Raw genomic sequence first — 24,167 nt, forward strand, 5'->3', positions numbered from 1 at the left:
CACGATAAAAATATTAAATTCAATTTATTGATTTATTCAATTTATTATAATTCAATATTATGATACTGTTTGACTGTATTAAATCCTGTTTACAGACGCAGTAGGAGACAGAGGTAAGAGTCTGCAGCTGATCATACTCCCAGGTAGAGCTGAAACGATTCCTCGAATAACTCGAATAATTCGATTACAAAAATTCATCGAGGAATTTTCGCTGCCTCGAGGCTTCGTTAAGTTTTTTTGGTTTTTTTTTGCGTCATCAAAACTTTGGTATGAGTATAAAACACGTTTAATGTAGCTGCAGCTACCTGCTCCTCTCTCTTACACACAAACACTTCAACACGCACACGCGAGCGCGGCGTGCCCCTTTTAACTTTTAGTCAGCACACAGTTGATCCGTGATCCATACGACCCAGTCAGGAACACGTGATCCGGTCAAACGGTCGGCTTTTCTCCGTTCACTCTCTCCGTGTTTGCAGCTAACATAACGATAGCAACGTCCTCTCACAGTCTCTGTCATAGACACGTCTATGGTCTCTGTAGTCTGTGAGCGCGCTGAATGCACGCGCTGCAGGAGCAGACAGAGATACACTTTTAATAATGAACAGGCTGATTATATTAAATCTCTAATGTCTTCAAAGCTAAATCAAGAGATAACTTGTTTGTGGAATAATAATTTAGCAAATATATATTTAAAGTTTCTCAATCTCCTGATCTGACATAATGATTGATTCTGTGATTGATTCAACAGAACATAATGCTTTCTCAATTAAATACTGTAACAGATGTGTAGGCTACACAAAACAGTATTTGCTATTTCAGCCATTAAAACGTGTTTGGCCTGTATTTTTAATTCACTTGACCAGTGAATCAAAAAGTTTATTTGGGACCCTGTCAGTAATATGGTGAGTGTCAGCAGCTGTAGAGCAGAGGTGGTTGGCTGTAACAAGCAGGCGTTACCACGGTAACTGCAAAGAAGCAGGTTTGTAGGGACGACCCAAGACGAGTTAAAACTTAATTAAGCAAAAGTATGATTTATTCGATTACTCGATTAATCGACAGGATATTCGATAGAATACTCGATTACTAAAATATTCGATAGCTGCAGCTCTACTCCCAGGACTGTCGTTCCCTCAATGTGCAACATCCTTTACTTTACATATAAAGTCCCTTGCCGAAAAAACCATGTCATCAAAATAAAGGAGAATACAACTACAAAATGTGAATACAAATATGTGTTCAGTTTGTTCAATTGTTGGGAAGGGAAAATTTTACATGTAACGCCATTGTTGTCGTTTGTTTATCTTTTAATGAACCGGGACATTCATTACGCAGTTTGGTGAGGCTGTTTTAGCAAAACTAAAAACTTTTCTTAGAAATTGATAGCGACATGATAAGGAATGTGTTTGTGTCTCAACTTATCTCAGGAAGCGGCTGCATAGCACACTGCAGGATTCTCTCTTTTATGAGAACATAAACATAAACACAACATAAAAAAAAAAAAACTGCATATAAAATGGATTTACTAGATGAGGCATTAAAATTCCCAGCGTGCATTGAGGTGAAAATGGGTCATTTTCTTCAGATTTACTCACATCATCACTAAAGCCATCTCCAATACAGATATCATTATCAGTGGGGTCAGTCAGCCGTATCACCATCCTCAGCATCTTGGTCATGTATCTCATGAACATCTTAATCTGCTCCTCCTCGACAGTCTCCAAAGGAGGATTCCCTGTCAGAGGCTGAGAGGCTGCAGGGCAGAATGCGTCCAGAGGAGTGGATGTGAAGTGACAGAAGCTGCATGTATTTATAGGCTATCTGAGTAAAGGAACGTGCTGCTCACGGTTGAAGCTATTTATAGAGGCTTTTACTGATGCCTCTGAGTAGAGTAGTGGGGAGGAGATGGTTCTCCTGGGAATAAGTTACGAGGCTCCCTCATAGCTCTCTCTCCCCCCATTCAGGGCACGTCTGCCCTTCTACTCTCTATGTCTCTACTCCACTCATCCCTCCATCCTCTTCCCATCGATTCTCTCCTGCTCAATTTCCATCCTCTAACCACACGGTCTTTCTCCCCCCCCCCCCCCCCCGCTGATATCCTCCTCTTTTCTACATCTATTCCTGTCTTCTCCCCTTTTTTCCCTCTTCATGTGGAGCTGCTTTGCTCACGTCTAAATCCATCACCTCTCCACCCCGCCCCTCTCTCCTTCTCCCTATATGTTTTCCAGATCGTCTCTACTTGTACACCACATTTCTCCGCTCCACCCACATCAAAGAACCATTCACTCTGTTTGTATGCAGTGAGCGGAACCATCGAAGGCGCTTCTCTTAAACCCCTCATCAGCAAGACAGAAGATCAGACTTGTCTTCTGAAAAGGTCAAGTGTTCGCTTTGAATGATCAAAAATAGTGCAAGAAAAATGTAGATTTAAAGCTATTAGAAGTCAGGCATAATATCAAACTGTGATAGTCGACCTGTTTAAGGTGATTCCTATTTTAAAGTTTCATCCCCCTCAATTCATCCTACATGATCCTCTTCAATCCAAATTCAATAATGTAAAATGTGTTCTCCTATAGTTTAATATCAATATTAAATCTGTGTTAATCCATATCTAAAGGAACATGTACGTGTGTTTGTCCTTAATAATGCCAAGTGAGTGATAATCAGAGCATGTGAAAAAGAGACCAGTGTAAATAAATACACCGACAAAAAGACACACAAACACTCTACAAGCTTCCTGGAAACAAAGAATTTTCCTTTAAAAGTGATTAATAACAACCACATTGTCACATTCAATTCATGATTTTTAGGGGGAAGAATGGCTGATCCTTACAACAAGTGATGTAACAGGGTGCAGGAGTTGATGTCAAACATGCGAGCCTTCTGGCTGCATGAACCAACACACAGGCGCACACACTCACATGCAAAGACACACACTTCCTCCCACGTCCTTCAGCGTGACAGCATGTTGTGATGCAGAGTGGCGTCTGCTTGTCAAGCTGACAGACTCGCACTGACAGCGTGGTCAGAGGGGAAGAAAAACCCACTGATTTTACAATGCTCCAAACCACCACAACAAACAGCCTGCCGGGCACGAGCGGCGCAGCACTGAGCAAACCTCATCCCTGATTTTTTAGCAGTCTGATGCTGTGTCACTCTGATGGCTGAGCAACGCTTGCCTTTGTGTGTCTCTGAATGCCAGGAAGTCATGCAGAGAATGTTTTTGTGGCATCCTCGGCCAACTGTACGGCATTTTGTGCGACATAGTTGGCCTATTGACCAAAGGCTCATTAAATCTGGAATGTCAGCGAGAGATGAATTTGGGGGATCTCTGTTACATTTTATTTCATTAATTTAAATACTCAGCGGATGACTCAGAGCTGCCATGCAGGAGGTCTGGGCTGTTTGAATTCCTATAATCTTCATAACAGAGTATCAGCTTTATTATGTGATAGACAGTTAATTATGGGGATGTCATTACAGCTCACAAATCACACAGTGACTAGCTTTCCATTTTCATACGTGCCTAATGGCCACTAACATGAAACCTGGTGGCAAACCTGTGGTCCACGCTACTAAAGGGCCCGTGCCATTCTGCCATCTTGACAGGGCCGAAGTGGATGAGGGCCTAAGGTGTTGAACTTGAGCTACTTCCTGTCACCTCAATCCTAACCTTTTCAACCAGCCTTCACTGCACTGATCCACAGCAAACAGGCTGTCAAAGGTAAAAGGAAAGGAAAGAGAGAAAAGATTAAAAAAAGAAAAGAGGGGTTGAGTTGACTTAGTTATGACAGAAAGCAGGAGAGAATAAGGGACAGTCACATGGGACATGAGAAAGAGCAAAGTGTGAAGGCGAAGAGATGGAGACGACAGGAGTAGTCAGGGAGGGAGGAGAGGAAAAAGAGGGAGAGAGAGGCTCAGGAAGAGTGCAGCTGTGGGAGAGTATTAAACAATCACTTCTGTGTCAGCGGCTCAACACACCGACAGAGGACATCTAGTATAGTAGAGGTTACCAGAATACAGAAGAACAATGATATATCACATCAAATCCTAGCTTCACTGTTTTATGACTCTGTATCACATCTGTCCGTCCACAAACAGCCAAAACGCTAGTTCATTAAACTCCAGCACTTTGCCTGCTGAACAACCACACAGCATGAGGTCATTGAGATTAGGAGGTTGTTTTGCCTTTTAACAAACACCACAGACATAGGCTCCCTTCATACATGCATGACAGGATTTCACATGTAGCGGGCCGCTGGAGTCTCCAGATCAGCTAATTCGTAAGCTGCCGGCTGTATTGACAGCATTCAGACACTGGTGGTGACGCCGATCCCTCAACGTCAATCCCTGTAATGTTACAGCCCCTCAACGAGCATCAAACCACAAAATGACGACACAGCGTAAGCATCGACACACATCTACATACACCAACAGGATGATGTTTCTGTGGGTGAATTCCTCACACACAGTTAGAGAAACATCTTCCGAATGTATCAGCTTGAATGACATGTTATCTGAGTATATCTTTGTGTGAGTTGTGCATGTCTAGTGTGTGCTGAAGGGGGTAGGGCGTCAAGGCAACGCAAGCCTAGAGACAAGAGACTGGTTGCCATGGAAACCTCAGGCGGAGAGCTCAGCAACCGGACGATTGAGGGAAGAAAATGAGCAATCGACGGGAGACACTGAGAGAAAGATCATGTGTGATTAAAAAAAAATGGGGGGGGTAAAGATGGAAATATAAAAGAGAGGAAGTAATGATTAAGAGAGGAGGGAGAAGGAAATGATGATCTAAGAAAGGGACAGTGAAAAAGACAATAACAGACACACAGCAAGGCAGAGGGGATGACATCGAAGAGGAGTAAAAGAAGACTGAAGGAGTGATAGAGGCCATTTGAAAGGCGCTTCGGAGGCGAGGTGATGTGAACTCACAGGGAACAGTGCGGAGGTAGAGGTTGTCTCTGATGATCTGCTGGTGGTCGTGGTCCACTGAGCCCTTTGAGAAGCGCAGGTTGAGGTAGTGCCGCAAATCCTTGTCAACCACTCCCCCTAAAAAACACAATCACAGAACACAGAAATGAGCATTTGCTTTATTTGATAAGATGGCATGCACAGAGCAAAAGTCTGGAAAGATGTTTAAGATCAGCGGTAAGACAAACAATGGAAAGAACTAAAACGATTTCCAAATACAAACTCCTGAGGTGCAGACAAGCATCGCTCAAACTCACAAGACTTTTTAAATTCTACCTTAGATCCTCAACTAAATGTGTAAGAAAATGAAAATAACTATGCACATAAGATTTTAATTTGAAGGACTGCACACACACAAAAATGTCAACATGAGTTTAAACATTAGCTTCAAGGCAAACAGTGAATAGCTCCAACAAAGAGTTTCGACAAGTTGGTTGAGAATGTACAGCTTGTAAGACTGGCAGTGAAAACAAGACGAAAGAAGATCTTTCATCATCTTTTATTTCCTAAAGGTGACGCAAGAGAGAGAACTGCATGCAAAGGCAGTTTAGAGGTAAAAAAAAAAGCAGTTTGTGGTTCCATTTCATCAAAATAACAGATATTCACTAGTTCTCACGAGCGATGCACTGACACGATAGCTCGATCCAGTATCAGTGACGAAAAGGCTGATCCAAGGAACCAGCTCATGAGGCAAATTGTTCACTTCATTTTAATGCGATCACATGCGTGTGCTACATGGCTTGTACATTTTGTTAAGTGAAGCCAACAGAGCACGGAGGAAGCTAACAACACAGGCTAAGCAGTTCGGAGATACTTCATGCATATTATGCCAAACCCCCTTTCTACTACAAAAAGCAATATCTGCACAGCTACATGACTGAGGAAGACGGCCAAAAGAAAACAAAGCAGTTCACTTTGTCCACTAAATTGTAAAGAAGCAAGAAACTTCCCTTAGATGTTTGAACGCGACAAAACACTTGGAACAACTGGACAGTCCATTTTAAAGGTGTTCTGCCTGGTATGTTCAAGAACATGTATAAGCAGAGTTTATGAATCGGAAAAGCTTCACTGTAGATACCTGGAGCTATGAGGTTACCACAAAGTGCAGGGATAAAACCTGAAGGCTAATAACGTCCATGGATCACACAGCAGCAACTACATTTTGACTGACCCATAGGAAATACTTTGTCAGTCTACTAAAGTACACAAACTTTAAGAGACAATGCTATCAATGTAAAAAATCCCATCGACAACAAAGGAGTGCACAGCTTTGCCTGCTTTGCACATACTATACAATGCAAGCTCAATAAGGGTTCACTATGACAGCATAGGTTGAGTGATGCTCCGTGTGGTACACAGATTGGTGGGCAGATTGCGATCGCAATTTCAGAAAAATTTGTGATACGGACATCGAAAATCTGATGCTACTTTACAGACAAATACAAATACAGAGTCCCATTCTCACATTGAGAAATATAAGTTCTTAATTAACCACTGGGATCTGATCCGGGTTGGAATCAGGATCTGTAACTCAGCTCAATAGATACCCATAGCCGAGGTATCAGATCTCATAAAGTTGGATCGCTGCATCGCCAGTTTTCACACCATTGCAAAATTGCAGAGGCCACCACACACACACACACACACACACACACACACACACACACACACACACACATACAGATCACGTTGGTTGTGTTAACCAGTGATCCCCTTGGGACTAAATGTGCATTGTCAGCAGGTTGGGTGAAAAGGGACCATAGAGGACAGTAGCTCATCTCATCTCATCTCTCTGCCTCTCTGTCTCTCCTAATTATTTGCCGTCTTTCTCATTAAGTTCCCTGATTGGAACCCAGTCAAACATAAATGGCATATAAACGAAGGAAGAAGCCTGAGAGCAGGCCAACATATCTGTGCTGCACACACACAGTATGATAATGTCCATGAATTGTTTCTCCTCCCTTCATCCCAAAGCAAAGAGGCCCGAGAGGATGAAAGGAGGAGAACTTATTCTCCACACAACATTCAGTGTGCAAGACTATCACATCCGACAGCAGGAGGTATGAGGTTACAAGCCATGCATTTACAAATGAAAAACATGTCTTCTCACCCATGCATACTCTAGCGACCTCCTGCTGAATTTACTTGACAGGTTTTGGCCTACCGGTTGAGATTAATGCCGCTCACATCCGTCAAAGAGAAAATACAGCTTTCAGCCAAAGAAGATATTCTGCAGGCTCACATGGAATGTGAAGGTTTCCCACATATGTAGCTGTCTGTGTCTCTGTTGAAAGGAATCTTTTTGGAATAACATCTTATGTAAACTGACACCATTTTAGCAAGGCTGTGAAGCACAGTTAATGACTGCACAAACAGCAATGCTAGAAAAGAGGAGTGAGCCAGAAAACAAAGAAAGACGGGATGAATTCTTGATTTTCATTTGCAGGATTGTCGCAGTTTTCAATTAACCACACACCACATCATGCAGCTGTGCATACCGGCAAACGCCATATCTTTTGATATGCACGGACACAGGCGCATATTTATACATGCATACCACCGCACACAGCTGTATGCACAGAGAGGGATGGAGAGACAGACAGTGACGTTAAAGGAAGTGCAGACCAGACACCTCATCAGCAGCCAGCCCAGATGTTGAAGAAAGCCATCTTTTCTCTACGGGTATAAATCCACAGGCAGCCTGTCCTCCCAAGCGTCCTTTAGCCTTGGAACCAACAACTGCACATCTTCTGCCGCCTAAAACCTCAGTGTCCTCCCTTCTTCCTCTGCTTCTCCACCAGTGCTCCAGCACAAAAACCCTCACACACACACACACACACACACACACAAAACCAGCACCTGACTGCAGCCAATTTTAATCCCAGAGGAAAGGGCGAGGACGAGGGGGAAGGGAGATGCAGGGAGACACGGAGAGATGGTGAGAGACGACGACCGTCAGGAGAAAAGAGACGAGAAGGAGATGTGCCAGTGGGAAGCCGGGATCCTAACAACCAGCCATCGGATTGGCTGAAGAGCTTCCACAGTCCTGGAGCAGCCCCTATCTGCTGCTGCTGTTACTGCACTGGAATTTTGTTGCGCTTGTATGGTTTGTGTTTTCGAGCTGAGAGGGAAAAAAAGGCTCAGAGAGAGGCATTTTTAAGAGTAGAAAACACATATTCATGTTTTTGAAAGCATTTGTAATTGTGTCTAAGAGCGTTTACGTGAGTGCACCCAGTTGCTCCCTGACAACCTCAAATACGGTGTGCCTTGCCCAGCAGATTCTCTCCCTGTTTGACCTTGTGTAGACGTCACTGACTAGAGAGAAATACTGTGAAAGGCAGCAGCATATGTCACACTGAGGTTAAACACTCTCACTCATAAGCACACAGCTGCAGACACCAGTGAAGAGGCCTTGAGCAAATTCTTGGGCAAGGTTCGGTCAAAAATTAAATTAACACCAACACAGAAAAACATGATCATGATATGATTGCTCAGCTTAACACTTAAAGCAGCAAAGTGTGGAGGATTGATATCATTTAACTCTCTGACTGTGCTGTAAATATCACAGTTTTTTTTGTAGCTGACAGTTTTAACAATGTAGGAATGAGTATTTGAATGATTTCCGAACTGTAGCACAGCAATGGGGGGCACCATTTCTGTGCATTTCTGATAATGTGGAGAAATGCACCATTTCTCCACCATCTATTCACAAACAATGAAAATATCACAGTATCAAGGTAGACCGTGTTTACAGAGGCTTCTGTGAGGTAAAGCTTTAGTCCTTGCAAGTCACGTAGTCCCCTTTCCATCCACTCCCCCTCAAACAGCCAAGAATTGAATTACACATATCCTTAAAAATATAGAAATAAAAAATGTGTGACCATTTAAACAAAAGTCTTTATGTAGTATTTTCTACACTACAGTGCATCAGGAAACCCTGGATAAGCATGTCAAACCAGGTTCATGAGAATCAACCATAAAAAACACAACATACTCTAATGCCTTTGTTGCTTAGCAACACAAAATAAGCTAATCTGTAAACACATCTATCTACTTACCGACGACACTACAGCAATATAACTGGGCAAAGACATCCAAGAAAAATAACCTTAAACAATCTACCTTTGTAGGTAATTGGGGCAATGTTCTGCCCTCAATTCAAAATACAGTTTAAAGAGACTGATGCAGGGACAGAGAAGTGGTACCAATGAAGAAGATTTCAAATTGATTCCCTACCACAACCATGCAGAATTTCATTGTGGGCTTTTATTGATGGACATTTTTGTTGTACACTGCAATGTGCAAGAGACAGACGTCGAACGTTTTTCAAGGTAGAGCACATAACTAGTAACACATCCAGGTAATAAAAGGAAATCTATTATGCTGATCCATATTTACAGACAGATGTTAAAGTTATGATGTTGGAAGTCCATACAAAACTTTGGCAAGGTCTTATCTTATCACTAATCGTACTGTCCGTTTCTTTTTAATTTGATCCATTTTGTTTTTGTTTGTTTTAAGTGCATGCAATAACTAAAATCCAGTGATTTCACAAATACAGACATGTCACTAGTGACAACATCATTGAATGTGCTGTGAAGCCATGACACATCTACACATCAATTCTTCTGAACAAGTATACCCAGAAAAATGAAAACAGTAAAAGTCATTACCATTTATTAAAATGGATAAAGACAAATATTTTCCAATTATAGACCAATCTCTCTTCTTTCCTAGTTCTCAAACATTTTAGACAAATTGTTTGTGAAAAGATTTGACAATTTTATTGAAAAAAGCCCACTTTGATGGCAGGAATGGAACTGGCAGAAGAGATATCTATGGCAATAAACAATATGGAATATGGGGGGGGTATTCAAAGATTTGAAGAAAGCATTTGACACTATTGATGCTGGATTATTAATGAAAAAACCAGAGCGACATGGTATTAGAGGGATAGCACATGCACGGTTAAGAAATTAGCTTAATAATAGATATCAATATGTTTAAATAAATAACGCAGATTCTGATATGTTGAAAGACAGCGGTGGGGTTCCACAAGGTTCGATGCTAGGTCCCAAACTGTTTGAACATAAATTATATCTGTTGAGTGTCTAAATTGTTTTCTTTGTTGAAGACACTAATTTGCTCCGGGAATAGTTTGGATCTGCTGCTCAATACAGTGGAAAGAGAATTAAAAACCATTAAGAAATATCAACAAGTAGTCATTGACTTTAAGTCAGATGTAGTTCATAATATTTGATAATTGACAAATCAAATAATAAGTTAAAAGTATGATAGAGGATGTGGAAACAGAAAGAGTGTATGAGAATACGTTCAGAGAGTGATAATTGATAGTAAATAATGTCGGAAACCAAATATTAATAATGTACTTTTTTGCAACACACATTTAAGTCTAGACGTAATTCAAAAAGTCAAAACAAAATGGTTTGATTTAGTGTTTTGATTTTTAAAAACGTGTTTGTTGCTCAGTTGCATGGTTTGTATAAGCAATGTGTTGACTTGAGAATTTAAAGATATGTAGAAACTAGCATTGGCCTTTTTGTTGGATTTGAAATGGATAATTACAGTAGTTCTGACAAGCCCTCTCTACTAACAACCGTGACACATTGATACTCTGAATTTCTCTCCTCACAATGTTTAACTGCTAAACTCTTTAGAGCATACAACTGATAGAATATTAGGCCTTTTCTGCTTATAATCAAAGTGTTTACTGCAATAAAGTTTCATCACCCGGTCCAAAGGAAAGGTTTGATATTTACAGTTTGAATGATGTTCGCTTACATTTATATTATACCAGTTATTTTATCATGTTTTATTCCAGGTTTGTGTGTGTTAATAAAATTGTCTGACTTTTCAGTAAGGTGTTTGTGTGAAGAGGGCTTGTCGGAGTGAATGCACATTCCAACACGTGTTTGATGTGGCCCTTTAACCTGAATCACTCACCAACTGAAACATAGGTTTAGTTTAAGGCCCTGAACAGTTAATCACTCACCCACTTTTATATAGGTTGAGTGAGTCTGGATTCTTAATTACCTAAATTGTCTTCTCCTTAAAAGGAATTGGTTACTAGACTAGATGTCTTTCTTGTGATAAGAAACAGGCCAGGCAGGATGTGTCTTCCCCTACAGATGGTGAAAGGATTCGGGAGTTTGATGCACCAATGAGAGAAGGGGAACCACTCATCCGAAGACGCATAATTTGGAAGTTGCCCCAATCGGAGGAAGAAAACTGCACATTCTCAAACGCATTATTTGGTTAGATATTCTCTGTCTAATGTATAAAAGGGTTCAGGGAAAGATAGTCGGGGCTCAGACTTCGTGAACTGATCCAGCATCTGTCTGTTGTCAGGGACGCGTAGTGTTGAACCCAGAGACTCTGTAACTTCTATTCTTGATTCATCGGGTTAATAAACTCTGTTAACCTGAAAGAGACGCCTCCAGTCATTCCTCTCATCCCATCAAAAGAATGCGCAGAGAGATTTGAGGTAATTATTTAGAGGAGTCAGATTTATATTAACAACATTTAGGAAAAGGATGAAATAGCAACTTTTATCCTTCAATACCAACTTTTATCCTTCACAACCCTGCAGCCATGCTTCAGGAATGAATGCCAACTTACGAACTTTGACACCTAACATTCATGCACTGAAGGGCAACATTGCATGCAAATGATCAGAAGAACACAAGACAGACCATGACATGCAAAACAATGCATCATGCCTATGTTAGCTTGATTCTTTCATAAACACAGTCCCTAATTTCCCCACAGGCTCCCTCATTTTACAAAGAAAAGCAAAAAAAAAAAAAAACACGCCACAAAAGCACGCACAACCACAGTGAGTAAACTCAGGGGCTGTCCAATTGGATGTACATCTTAGCTGTGTTAATGTGTCACAGTCTTCTCTAGACTGACTCATATGTGTATGTATGTGTGTGTGAACGTTTGTTGGATAACGATACACAGTCAGTAGGAATACTAACGTGGATGTTAATAAAGGTTTGTTAAACAAGTTGCCATCTCTAATATAAGTGATAGCATTTACTGATGATACTCTGGCTGAAATCAAACAGCTAACTGTTAGCTAGCTCATGGCATGTCAAAGAAGCTCAACTGTAAGTTCAGTCATGATGACTTTAATTGGCTTTACGATCAGCTGTATCTCATTCACCCCCTTTTTGACTGCTCACTCATGTTTCTTCGAGCTGCTAGTTTTGGGCTGTTATTGGATAGTCAGTGGTTTCGTCAGCGGTATACAACCAATCATATGCTGTTCCTGCCTCATTTTCATCTGATTATTGTTCTGCTCCATTTTAAATATGATTCTTTCTCTGCCTTAATCCCTTAGTAAACGTCAATATAACGTGCAAATGTCCTTGTTATTCTTGTACATGATGATGTTGATTTGATATTTTAAAAAAAAGAACTGAACTATCACGAGTTAAACCGGCATATAGTACACAAACGCTTTTTACAGAGATACGTTGGTAATCGATAGCTTGCCTGCACTACCACAAGAGGTCACGCAGGGCACAGAGAAGTACACAACTTCAGGTCAAAAGTCAGCATAGAGGCCTACACTTCTGAAATACACAACTGAAAAGGAGGAATATATTGTACATCTTCCTCATCCATATTCTGCGTGAACATTATCATGAACACTATCTCTCACCCCCTTCATGTTTTTCTTAACAAACACAGACGCATTTCCAGCAATACCAACAGCAACCCCTGAAACAGATGGACACTGATATCCTGCACAATTATAGGCTTAATAAAATATATATTGGTCTATTTCATTAATAAGTAGCCTTGGCTGTTTTCCTCCAGATTATTATGACCTGAGTGAAACTGTGTCCAGAATAGAAATAATAATAAACTGCAGTGGAACCAATCGATGCTTTGCACCTGTGTCAGCTATAAAATATTATGACGGTGAGTTACTTAGCAAGCTGTACTTTCACAAAACAAAAAAATGGCACCTGAAGTTAGGTAGAAAAAAAAAATAAAAATCTTCACGTAAATCATTATCAATCAAAAACGAAATAGGCTATCTTAAATAAGAAAAATGTTCTGAGCTAGTTTAAACAGAAAAGTAGCTGAGCCACTGTATCTTTAACCAACTCCCACTAAAGTAACCTCAAATGATCACACAAACCTTCATATTGGTTTCTACTTTAAAAGACTGGCGATAAACTCGCAATGTTGCTTTATTTAGCCTTTGCTAAAGATCGTAAAACTTCGGTGAACTCCTCGTACCGAACCGTGATGAGTCACTGTAAAGTGAATGTATGATAAATAGAAATATGTCAGGAAACTGAATCAAATAATAGTATAACAAAAGAAGAGCTCATCTTCAAAGTATAGCTTTAAGGTGCATAGGCCTAGCTTGGTCTTTGTGCACTTAGCCTATTTATTAATGCTCTGTCCTCTGCACTTCATGTCATGTTACTAAAGAAAGAACTTCTGAATGATTTACGTTGAAAAGATTTCTGTGTTGTTTACCTGAACATGGCGCCTTTTCCTACCAAGAGCTTATTTTGTAGCTTCCCACTTTCTTTACCCACTCATTCAATTTATTTATGGTCGTCTTGACCCATTTTTTCTTGTAGCTCCTTTCTCACATCCGACATAACTACAAAATTCTTTTTTTTCTGATTATCTCTCCATCCACCTCTCCAGTGGATAAGTGTATCCCCATCTGACCAAGAGGGCCAGTGTATGTGACTTATACTGTATATGTACAGACTTTCTAGCCTAGTATCCGTTGAGTATGTTTTTCCAGTACCCCTAATGGTGTTATTACAGCAGGCGGCATGGCCCATTATTAGTAAATGACAGAGCGTTTCTCCTAAAGGTCTTTGTATTGATCCCCCCCATCCTGAGACTAGTCTTAATGATGATGTTTCTCCATCCTTTCTCTACAACGCTGTAATCAAGGCCAGACAAACATTTTCACCCTGTGAGTGACAGTAAGAGAAACAAGGCTACGCTACACAGGTGAATTCAGGACTCAAAAAAGGAGCCCTTATAGTCCTCGTATGATCTTCCTCCTCCCACAGCGAACAAATGAGTTACTCATCGTCGCTCACATCACATATCCGGATGCTGACGAGATAAATAGCGAAGGACACAAGTGTGTGTGTGTTATTTTTTTGTGTGTGCAAGCAATGGCTCCTGTTTTGAATGCAATTATATGGAGATATTTGTCACCACTACAGTAATTGCACTCTCCAGTTCCAGCGGTGCACCTCACACTTTGTCAGGAAGGATGCATCAAAATGACAATTGACTGAAACATGCAGAAGAAGTTCAGGGAGGATAGAGAAAGGAAAACAATCTGTGAAGAAAGGGCAAATGTATATTCATGTTATCCTTTGTTGAGTGGCAGGAGAAATGGGGGAGAAGAGATATTGAAGGGGTCCTGAAGGTAACAGAGAATGATGAGATATTCATTGGTATGGGGGAACAGGGGTCGATAGCCTTTGGGCTTAAACCAGCAGGGATGTGTTTCCAGTTAGTACAGATAAAATTAATTCTGTATGTGGCTGAGAGAAGACTGCCCTATGAGTTTTGAAATGAATCTTTTCTCCAATGTTCCACTTGACTGCGACAGTCTGTAAGTCAAATAAAGTCTGTTTATCCAACTGCAGTAGCCCTTCATGCTCCAAGATTTAATATGAAATAAATTCAGCTAAATTGTACTGATCAACTCAGCACAGTTTAGCTGAATTTAGCTCTCTTATTTCCTTCATCAAATATCAGAATGAAGGTTATGAACAGGAATTGTGTGCTTGGGATGCACACCAAGCAGACACAGTTGTTTAGAAGAAGCAATTTACAACATGAGGAAGCAAATACTTGTAAGACCTTAACAAATTGACATTTTGCAATTTCAGTCATTCCATTGTGACCTCCACCTTCTCGGGCTTCAAAGACCAAAAACATGATTTAAATAGAAAATCTGGATCTAAGAACAAAGTAAGAAAAGGTTAACAAAAAGGCATACCTAAATCTATTGTCAGATTTTTCTTTATATTATTTCTGTAAAACAAAGATTCCTAAGATTTTGCAGCTTTGTATTTTTAGGTTGAAGATTTTCTTTATTTATGACATTAGATTTTTGAATAAATTACACCACTATGCAATGAACATGTAAGTTAAGCTTTCATTTTGTTTGTTGATTTTTGAAGTATATTAACAAAAACAACTCCTTCAATGCTCAATCAGAAGCTCTGTAATCTCGAACACCAATCTGCTATGGGAGAAAAGGACACCGAGAGGTTGGTTGGTTATAAAACAATCTTGAACTTCCTCTTATTATGTTCAGTTACATTTGTTGCAACATGCAGCATTATTCTAGACAGGCTACAATCAGAACAGCACTCAGTCTTAAAAAGCTTAGGTATGAAAAATAAAAAGCCATTTACAAATCCATGTCTATGCCAGTGATGAAACATTTATGGTGCTTTAATAAACATCATTACTTCTGAATTTGTAGTTCTAAATTTGACCATAATCTCCTGTTTAGGAAGGAAGTGCAGTGATGGAGTCTGCTTCTGGCCTTCTGCTGATCAGACAGCTAGCGTCCTCTACTGGTGTTAACTATCAACTACAAGGAGGAAATTATCCTGAATGCAAACAAAGCATTAAAACACAAGAGATGAGATTATTCCTGTAAGACAGGGAGCTGCTTGCCGCTGCAATGAACATGATGATGGCAGCAGTGCAGTTTATGTTCATATCTGTACCGTCTAGACACTATCTCTTTTGTGAGCTGATGCATTTACAAATAACGCATTTTATGAGGCAGAGTGACAAGGTAAATTCAGGTGATAGTTGGATTTTCCTCAAACCCATTATAAATAGTATTTGGCATAAATAAAAGACGCAAAGAATTAGGGTTTTTAAAAGATTTTAGGTTTTTATGAATTTTTAAGGGCTTAAATCTTAATATTGTCTAATGTTTTATATATTCAGAGGGAATAATACTGTGTTGGCTGTCATTCAAGATACTCAGCTCAGGAATGATGGTGAGCCTCTTTACAAAGTCAGAACATTGTTGGTAGCCATCCACCAGTTTAAGCAGCTGGCTACAGCTTTTATAATCCTTCTCATTCAGAATTCAAGCCCGCAGCAAAGCGATCAGATTAGCGCTGAAGGCTAATCTACACTATGTCAATGAATGTAAACCATACGCTGCCTTCTGTGCTGTTATGCCTGACTGAAAAAGATATGACTCTGTGAAACTAAAGAAGGGAGCGCTCAGTTACAGACAGAAAATTAGCTAAATATCATTTTGAAGGCAGACCTAATGCCTTACTGTGTGAGCCAGCAGAGGGAACACACAGACACAGAAGTCCACCCACAGAGTTTATAACTTCTAGACTTCACGTTCACATTGATGCATTGGTTGAGATAAGCCAGATATCTCCACTGCCTCCATCTCTGGAGGCGAGGTATGGTGGTGTCTCGGTGGCTTCACTGAACTCTCCCTCCCTGCAGAGTGACAAAAGCCAGAGGGAGAACACGGACGCGCTGTCAGGACCTCACATAGGACTGGAAAGTAACTCAATTTAGCTAAGGTTTTGAAAGTGAGGCAGGCCGACTTTTACACTTCTCATTTTTGACTTTCCTACATTAGACCATATTATCATATGATGATATTTTAAATATGATTAAATCATATATTCATAAATTGATTCATTTATTTGATATTTGAAACTGGTAATTTGTCCAAGTACATAAGTAAAGTAGTGTATTCAATGCAAATGTAACATCAGTCACATAATACAATGACAGGGGTCTAACATATCAGCACAAGGTTGATCTTTTCTTTCTATAAGCAAAATATACTTGTATGAAGTCATTTTAAAATGTTTTATTGACAGCCAAAGTTTAGCTTCAAAGCTAGTTGCTAAAAAAGCCAAAAAAGTGGTCACTGTTATGTAATCTTGTTAAATAACTTTGCCAGTTTGTCCATCAGCTGAAGTCAGATTAGAATTTTTAGGAGAGCTTTGCTTTATTGTTGCTTTATTCCATGAGGTAACATTCATCTATAGCAGACGAGCATTTGATTATAGGAACATTTCTTAAAAAAACGTCTACCAATAATTGAGAGCACAAATGCTCCACCAAGTGGTTGGAAGTATATAAATAAATAAACACCAATACACACTTAAGAGGACAAAATGATTTTACCACAAATGCATGGTAAACATTTTCAATGGTTGCCATGTTGATATAGATTGAGGAAAATGTGCTGATCATTTTTGTTGACTTAGCACAGATAATATGATGCGTTGCCTTAATATGATGTGCAAGGTAATGTATCCATACATAACATTTACAAAACAAGCAAAAGGTAAGCTATGGACACATGAACAACTGGCATATAAAACAAACAAGCACAAAAACTAACACTAAACACCCCCCCACACACACACACACACACAGTATACACACATTCCCACACATAATCATTAGAACATGGTATTGCGTCTGAGCCGCATGAAGTGTTTCTGAAGGCAACAGCCTATTTGTGTAAATATGACCACACATCATCATAAATTCACATTGCCATGGTGATCCATCGCTGAAAGGTCTGTGTTATTATTCAGAAAAAAATACTTTAACCTGACTCATTTCTTTGGTCAACTTCTTGTTCAGCCATCTGCCATCTCAGAGGGCCACAAACTAATTCAAGCGATCATACATCACTTTTAGGACGCAAATACATTAGATGGTTGGTGAAAACAACTCTGACCCCATGAAGATTGAGGGATCATGAAAGTGCTCTCACAAAGCCTTCTTCAAACACCATTTCTATATCCATGTGACAGACACATGCAGAAGCCAAGATCATCCTGAACACTGTGTCCACACTGAGGAGAATTACATTGACCTAATTCACTTAACTGGACAAGTTAGATATCTGGTCATTTGCTGGCTGAGCTTGAGTTTGATCCTCTGAGCTGAGCTCCAGAAGCTTCCACCCTCCATAAAATCCTTCTCCGCCTCTGACAAAACTCATCTCTTGGTGAGTTATTAATACCAACTGAGTGGACAGGATGTTATGCTCTGATTCTTTACCAAAGTGACATGCGAGGAGAAGAAGGTCGCCCTTTTCCCTCCGCTCCATCTGTCCTTCAGTACTGTTCTCACTTTAAGAAGACTGACAGGAGCCGAACAGCAGGTCAGAATACTTGACATCTCCAAACAATCCCTAAGTGCATAGATTCTGTAAATAAACAGGAAAATCTTTAGATTTGTGCTTACATGCAGCATTCCTCCTTCAAACAACCATGCAGCTCAACAACTGGCATAAAAGACTTGTCAAGCTTTGGACATGTACTCTTCACATGGCGGACATTTTTCTCTGATTTCACACTCAGGGTGGGTCGAATTATTAGTCTGAAATTCCATTATTCGGCATTTAAAATAGAAATTGTTTAGCTTTAATCTTCAACTGTTATAAGCTGAGAGTACTTAACTTGCTGTTTGAATTCAAACCTGCTTTTATTTTGCAATAAACTTTGGGATCTTCTGATAGATCAAAGGTTTTGAAATTAATTTAACCAGGGATAAAGAAACTTGTTACGAAACCAGCTAAAAGAAGCTGTGGACGTGAAATGTTTGACGTCATAAGGTCGATGCTTCTTCTGACTCGTCAACTGAGCTCTCAGACATTTTTCAAAGTGAAATGAGACATTCAAAGATGTTGTTCTTTTTTTCTGCATCATGTGGCTACAGTAAGACACTGCAGAGGCCTCGCCACAGTGCAATTAAATCACATGCTAGGGATGAAGAATGTGTACTGTATACGGTGCATAATGAATATGGTCAATGTCAAATTTCCAAACTTCCACAGACAAGGTGTGCCGAATTAGCATAGAATAAATTATTTATACTGTTTAAATGTTTAGCTACAAACAAGAGCCAGCATGTAGGAGTATAGAGTAAAGATAGAAACTCTGTTCTGCACTTCATTTGGCTGGAGGAGGCTTACACTGCAGCGTCTCCAGCCAAACCTTGTGTTAGATAACGCTACATTTGCCAAATTCATCAATAATTCCTCCTCTTCAAATCCTTGAGAAAGTAGGGCAAACATAAGCATGGATGTGACCACTGTCCTGCTAGTCCATGGTTGTGATTTTTATGTATTCCAAACTATCAGTTAAAATGAATTGGAAACAAATGAAGAAGTAGCTTTACTCTGTACTTTTCTTTTGCTAAACATTCAAATGTCAGCTGGTGTCAAAGTCCTCAGCTAAGTCCCAACATTTTGGCTATCCCTTTTTGCTAGTTTTAAAACAGAAGTCTGCTTTGCTCCAGTGACAAACTTTGACCGGTGTTGCACCTTGTGAAGGGGATACAGATTTCACAAAGCTCTTCTGTCCTAAGTTTACAGAAAAACATTAAATAATTCAGATATCCTGGTAGAATCTCTCCATCTGGTGTGTAGTCATAGTTTCATTAGAAAAACCAAGAGCTCCCAGGTCTGCCCTACATATCTGCTATGTCCGAGAGCTGCTGCACAGTGTGACATGTGGCTGGCTGTGTTCCACTTAAATGTTCCAGGGCATGTTAACATTTTGAACTTGTGTTGTTTTCCCTACGAAAGCCACATATTATTCTCTTGAACCTCTGTGCAGGAGCTCTCCTGAGGCCTTTTTCAGCTACACTCTCAGAGGGGCAAAAACTATTGGAATTATATTCCAAACAGGCAATATTAGAAAACAGTGACATTATTTAAGCTTTCCAGCAGATCTCATTTTGAATCCTAAATTTTAAGAAGTTTCAGGTAGGAAAACAGAATTTTTAATGTTCTGTTTATTTGAATAAAATCAAATTGTGTTTGATTAAGTTTGCAACGATGGCTCTAAAGTATTCTGAATAACAAAATTCAAGGCCAAAAATAGCTGGCAACAAAGTTATTTATATCACTGTATTTGGGCCATAGCTATTTATGACAAAGATTAATGCCAATTAAAGACAACTTAAAAAAGCAGATACATTTTTTATTTTTCATAAACATCCCATTTTATAAACAGGATAAAAGATTGATGAACAAATAATAAATGTATAATAAAAAATAAAATCATTAAATTATTAAATAGCTTGACAAAACAATGTCTTATGAATTGGAATCTGATTCTATTGTGTCAGAGGAAAAGAGAAAGAAAAGACAACTCCACTGTCATTTTTTTGTGTTTTTAGTTGTTGTGAAAATCCAGCAAAACAACGTCACTTCATAATAAAAGAAAAATGCACTTTAAAATATTTATTGAGATTTTTAATAATGAAGGATCTGACAGAAATGGGCTAAAAATAAATAACAAGATGGAATATTCTATGTTCCTCAAAGTGAATATTCTCACACCTTCACCAGACTCTTCTCTTAAGACTCCACCTCTCTTTCTCAGTTACATTTCACACACACACACATACACACTCACACACACACACACACACACACACACACACACACACACACACACACAAACACACAGTGATTCACACTTCTCCCCTCTTCGTACTTCTGTTCTAACACCTCTCGGTGGTTATGATCTTCATGGCACTTTTATAAATCTGCCTGACTGAGCCGAGCAGCTGGTTTCTGATTACTGATGTGGAGACAAACACACGAGAGATGTTTATCAGATAATGTTGCCATTGAAGACAAAGCCGAGAACTGAACAGCAAAGGCAGCAATGTAAATTATTTATTTTATACTAATTTTTTTGAACAAATGCATTGGATAGTTTGTTCTCTTTCTTGACCAAAAGCAATTTAATAGTATCTGAACTTAAAAAAGTAAAGATACTAATTTTGGCAGTGGGCCTTTAAGTTATAATTATAATAAGATAGTCTAAGTTAATGCGTAAAGAGGCCTTTGTTTTATTGAAGTTTCTCTGTGTTCATCAGAGTGTGACAGTGAGCCAGCACAAACAACAACACCCTGATAAAATGGAAAACACACATCATTCATTGAATAGCTTGTGTCGCTACTGTGACATGTTAGAGTTTCTCCTGTGAGGAAGCTGGAGTGAAATATCACTTACATCATCTTCAAAAAGATGTTTGTTTTCTTTCTCGAGTCAAGTTTTATGTTGTTGTTGTTTGGGATCCATTATGTATTCATCCATTTACAAGACAGCACACTGAAACATTGCACACATGTACACAAACACACACACACACACACACACACACACACACACACACACACACACACACACACACACACACACACACACACACACACACACACACACACACACAACAGGAGAATACATAACACTTCTGTTGAGACACTTATTTCCTGGCTTCTTTTAAATTAAAGTATTTTACCTACTAAACAAAACAAACAGTGAGCAACAAATGACCAAATTATTATTTGTTTTGATAATTTCCAGCTCAACACGTTCATGAACACTCGAGGTTGACTTCATACAGTAGTCAACCCTGCATGTTGTGATCTGCACAATACGTTGCAAGAACAGGACTTTAGCAATTCAACTCATGTGTGCTCATGTCTCAGTCTATAAACTGTGTTGTAAAAACAGCAGCACCAAAAATAAAGCAGGAGCAGATTTGTAACATTCCCCATGAAGCAGTGTAAGGTGCTGTGTATTTGAACATGTTTAGTTTACTGACATCACTCATGAATGCAGAGGAGGTCAGGGCCTCACTCTCACTGTGCATGCAATATCACAATGGCAGTCAGACGCTAGTACATATTCAGACAGGACCTCCATCTCAGAACCAGTGTGTGTGTGTGTGTGTGTGTGTGTGTGTGTGTGTGTGTGTGTGTGTGTGTGTGTGTGTGTGTGTGTGTGTGTTTGTACAATACAAATGGACTGCTTCTAGCTGATTCCTCTCCAGGCCAGACAGACCCCTAAATATACACTCCAGTCTACAGTGTATGGAAGTCAAATAGTAGTGTGACAGCATAGAGAAAGAAGTGAAGTGAAGGAAACAACAAGCTGTGCACAAACAGCTGAGTGCTCAAGTATGATGTTAGCAAAAACCACATTGTGAGGTGGGAAGTCCAATAAACAGACAGACTCATGTTGAAATGGATGAAAGAGGGAGGAAGGTAGAGAATGGACCTGTCTGGGATACATGCACATTAGCATTTAACCCCTTGAACATCACAAGACCATGCTCTCACTCTGTCAGCAGCTATAACTCAACAATCAATCACATTGATGCAACGCATTGAAACTCTGAGCGAGCACTCTGCAAGCTCTCTGTGAGCAAACTCTGCAAAGTCCAAAAATAAAAATAAATTGATTCCTACTCATGTCCCAGAAACAAGCTACTGTAATGCTCATTTCATGGCTGAAGAAGCAGCCACTTATTAAGACTTAAAGAAAAGCCTCAGAGGGTGTGATGATAACCATCTCCTCTGCTGTTCCTTCAATCCAATGTTCTGCTCTTATACAGACCCTGTGTGCTTTTACACTGGCTGACAGAAACAGGTCACTCAGTCAACACTGTTGCAGTAAATCCAACACTGTGCTCAGAAACATACAAACAAGCTCGAGAGGCCACACAAATTACACAAAGCACTGCATGGGCTCACAAATACAGAACACTCAGAAACTCCTCAGAGCATGACAGCAAGAGACATGCACGATTATTTACCACTTCTGCAAAATGTGTGTGTGTGTGTGTGTGTGTGTGTGTGTGTGTAGACGTGTTGGAAATTAGGAAGGTTGGATTTAAAACGTGTAGTATTCAGAACTGATCAGTGCGAACACGGGCTAAACAGTAATTGGGCTACAGAGGTGTAATTGTTCACCAGTGTGTAATTGAACTGTAATAACAGTCTGCACTGGAAGCCAGCAGACTGAGTGTGGTGTTTAAAGCATGAGTGTGTGTGTTTGTGTGTGTGTGTGTGTGTGTGTGTGTGTGTCTGTCTGTCTGTCTGTCTGTCTGTCTGTCTGTCTGTCTGTCTGTCCTCTCTGTCTACAGCAGCAAAAAGAGAAAAATGTGATCCACGGCACAGGCCTGCTGGAGAATCGAGCCCATGTACTCGACTAGAATCGGGAGAAAACCGCAGGCTGTGGCATGACGCCTAAACGGACACACCCCCCTCCGGGTTGTGGCATCGAACCAGCGACACTGTAATAAACAAAAAACGACAAACCCGGCTGCAACAGAACCATCACAGTAACTGGTCCTGGTGGGCTGAACCTATCATTACCTCGTAATTAGAATTTAGATGCACACAGGCCTGAGCGCAGGGTTTGTGCAGTGTAGACTACACAAACGGATTCAGCCTGGGGTTACGCTTGATATGACTGTTTTGACATCGTAATCAGACAAGCTACACACACACACACACACACACACACACACTCCTCCCCGCCTCTTTAACCCGAGACTCGGTCACTCTCGTGTTCGTCGTATCTCACCTTGTTTGACACATTTGAGGCGGACCGGGTCTTTGCAGTGTTTAATCACAGCCAGCACGTCCCGGGTGGTGAGCCCGGCCACCGGCATGTTGTTGACCTCAAGCAGCAGCTCATCCTGGGCCAGTTTGCCGCTCTGGATCAGTCCCTTCCCCTGCTTCACCTCGCCGAAGTAGGGGAACTGGCCGATCTCCGCGCCCCCCTTCAGCTCGAACCCCAGCTCCCCTTCTTTCCCGCGGGTTATCACCGCTTCGTGGACTTTGTTGGTCCAATGGTTTTTCTTCTTGAGGCTCTTAGACATCGTTAGGGCGAATTAATCACCGCGGACTGGCCCATAGAAAAGCCTCCTACCGTTTCATCCCTGCGTCGGTGCGACCGGCTGCAGCTTTACAGCGCCCGTGGCTCCAACATCGGCGGTGCACGCCACGCAAAGTGTCCGCTCTGCGAGCCGCGTAGACGGGCAGAGAGCTGCAGTACAGCACGGCGGCGGATGAAATAATTATTACTCTCTCAGACACACAGACGCAAGAGACAGATACTGGCGGATGACCCGGATGTGAAGCCTGAAGGAGGGGAGAGATGAATGGTTCTGGTTCGGCGTAAAAGGATGGAGAGAGGAGGGGAAATAAGACAGGAGGCGCTTCACTCTCGCTACACTGCCAGGGGCGCTTCCTCAGGCTCACTGTGATCTCACACATGACATGTGAAATGAACTGCTTAAATACCTCAACAAATACAAATAATCTGCAAACACAACTG

The 24,167-nt window shown here is 40.5% G+C and overlaps 1 protein-coding gene across 7 annotated transcripts in view; it reads right to left on the bottom strand.

Annotated features, from left to right (window-relative positions):
* The window catches only part of magi2b (membrane associated guanylate kinase, WW and PDZ domain containing 2b), a 71,395-nt gene extending 47,228 nt beyond the window's left edge, over nt 1-24,167 (bottom strand). For all 7 annotated transcript variants that reach the window (XR_013779216.1, XM_079345542.1, XM_079345543.1 and 4 more), the window contains exons 1-2: nt 23,412-24,167; nt 4,930-5,046 (exon numbers count right to left, since the gene is read on the bottom strand). Coding sequence is in view for 6 of the 7 variants with exons in the window: in XM_079345542.1 (XP_079201668.1) it covers nt 4,930-5,046; nt 23,412-23,709 (415 nt within the window). In the remaining variant the exon portion in view is untranslated. The remainder of the gene's footprint in view (nt 1-4,929; nt 5,047-23,411) is intronic.

Source organism: Symphodus melops, assembly GCF_947650265.1.
Source record: "Symphodus melops genome assembly, chromosome: 6".
Classification (NCBI taxonomy): domain Eukaryota; kingdom Metazoa; phylum Chordata; class Actinopteri; order Labriformes; family Labridae; genus Symphodus; species Symphodus melops.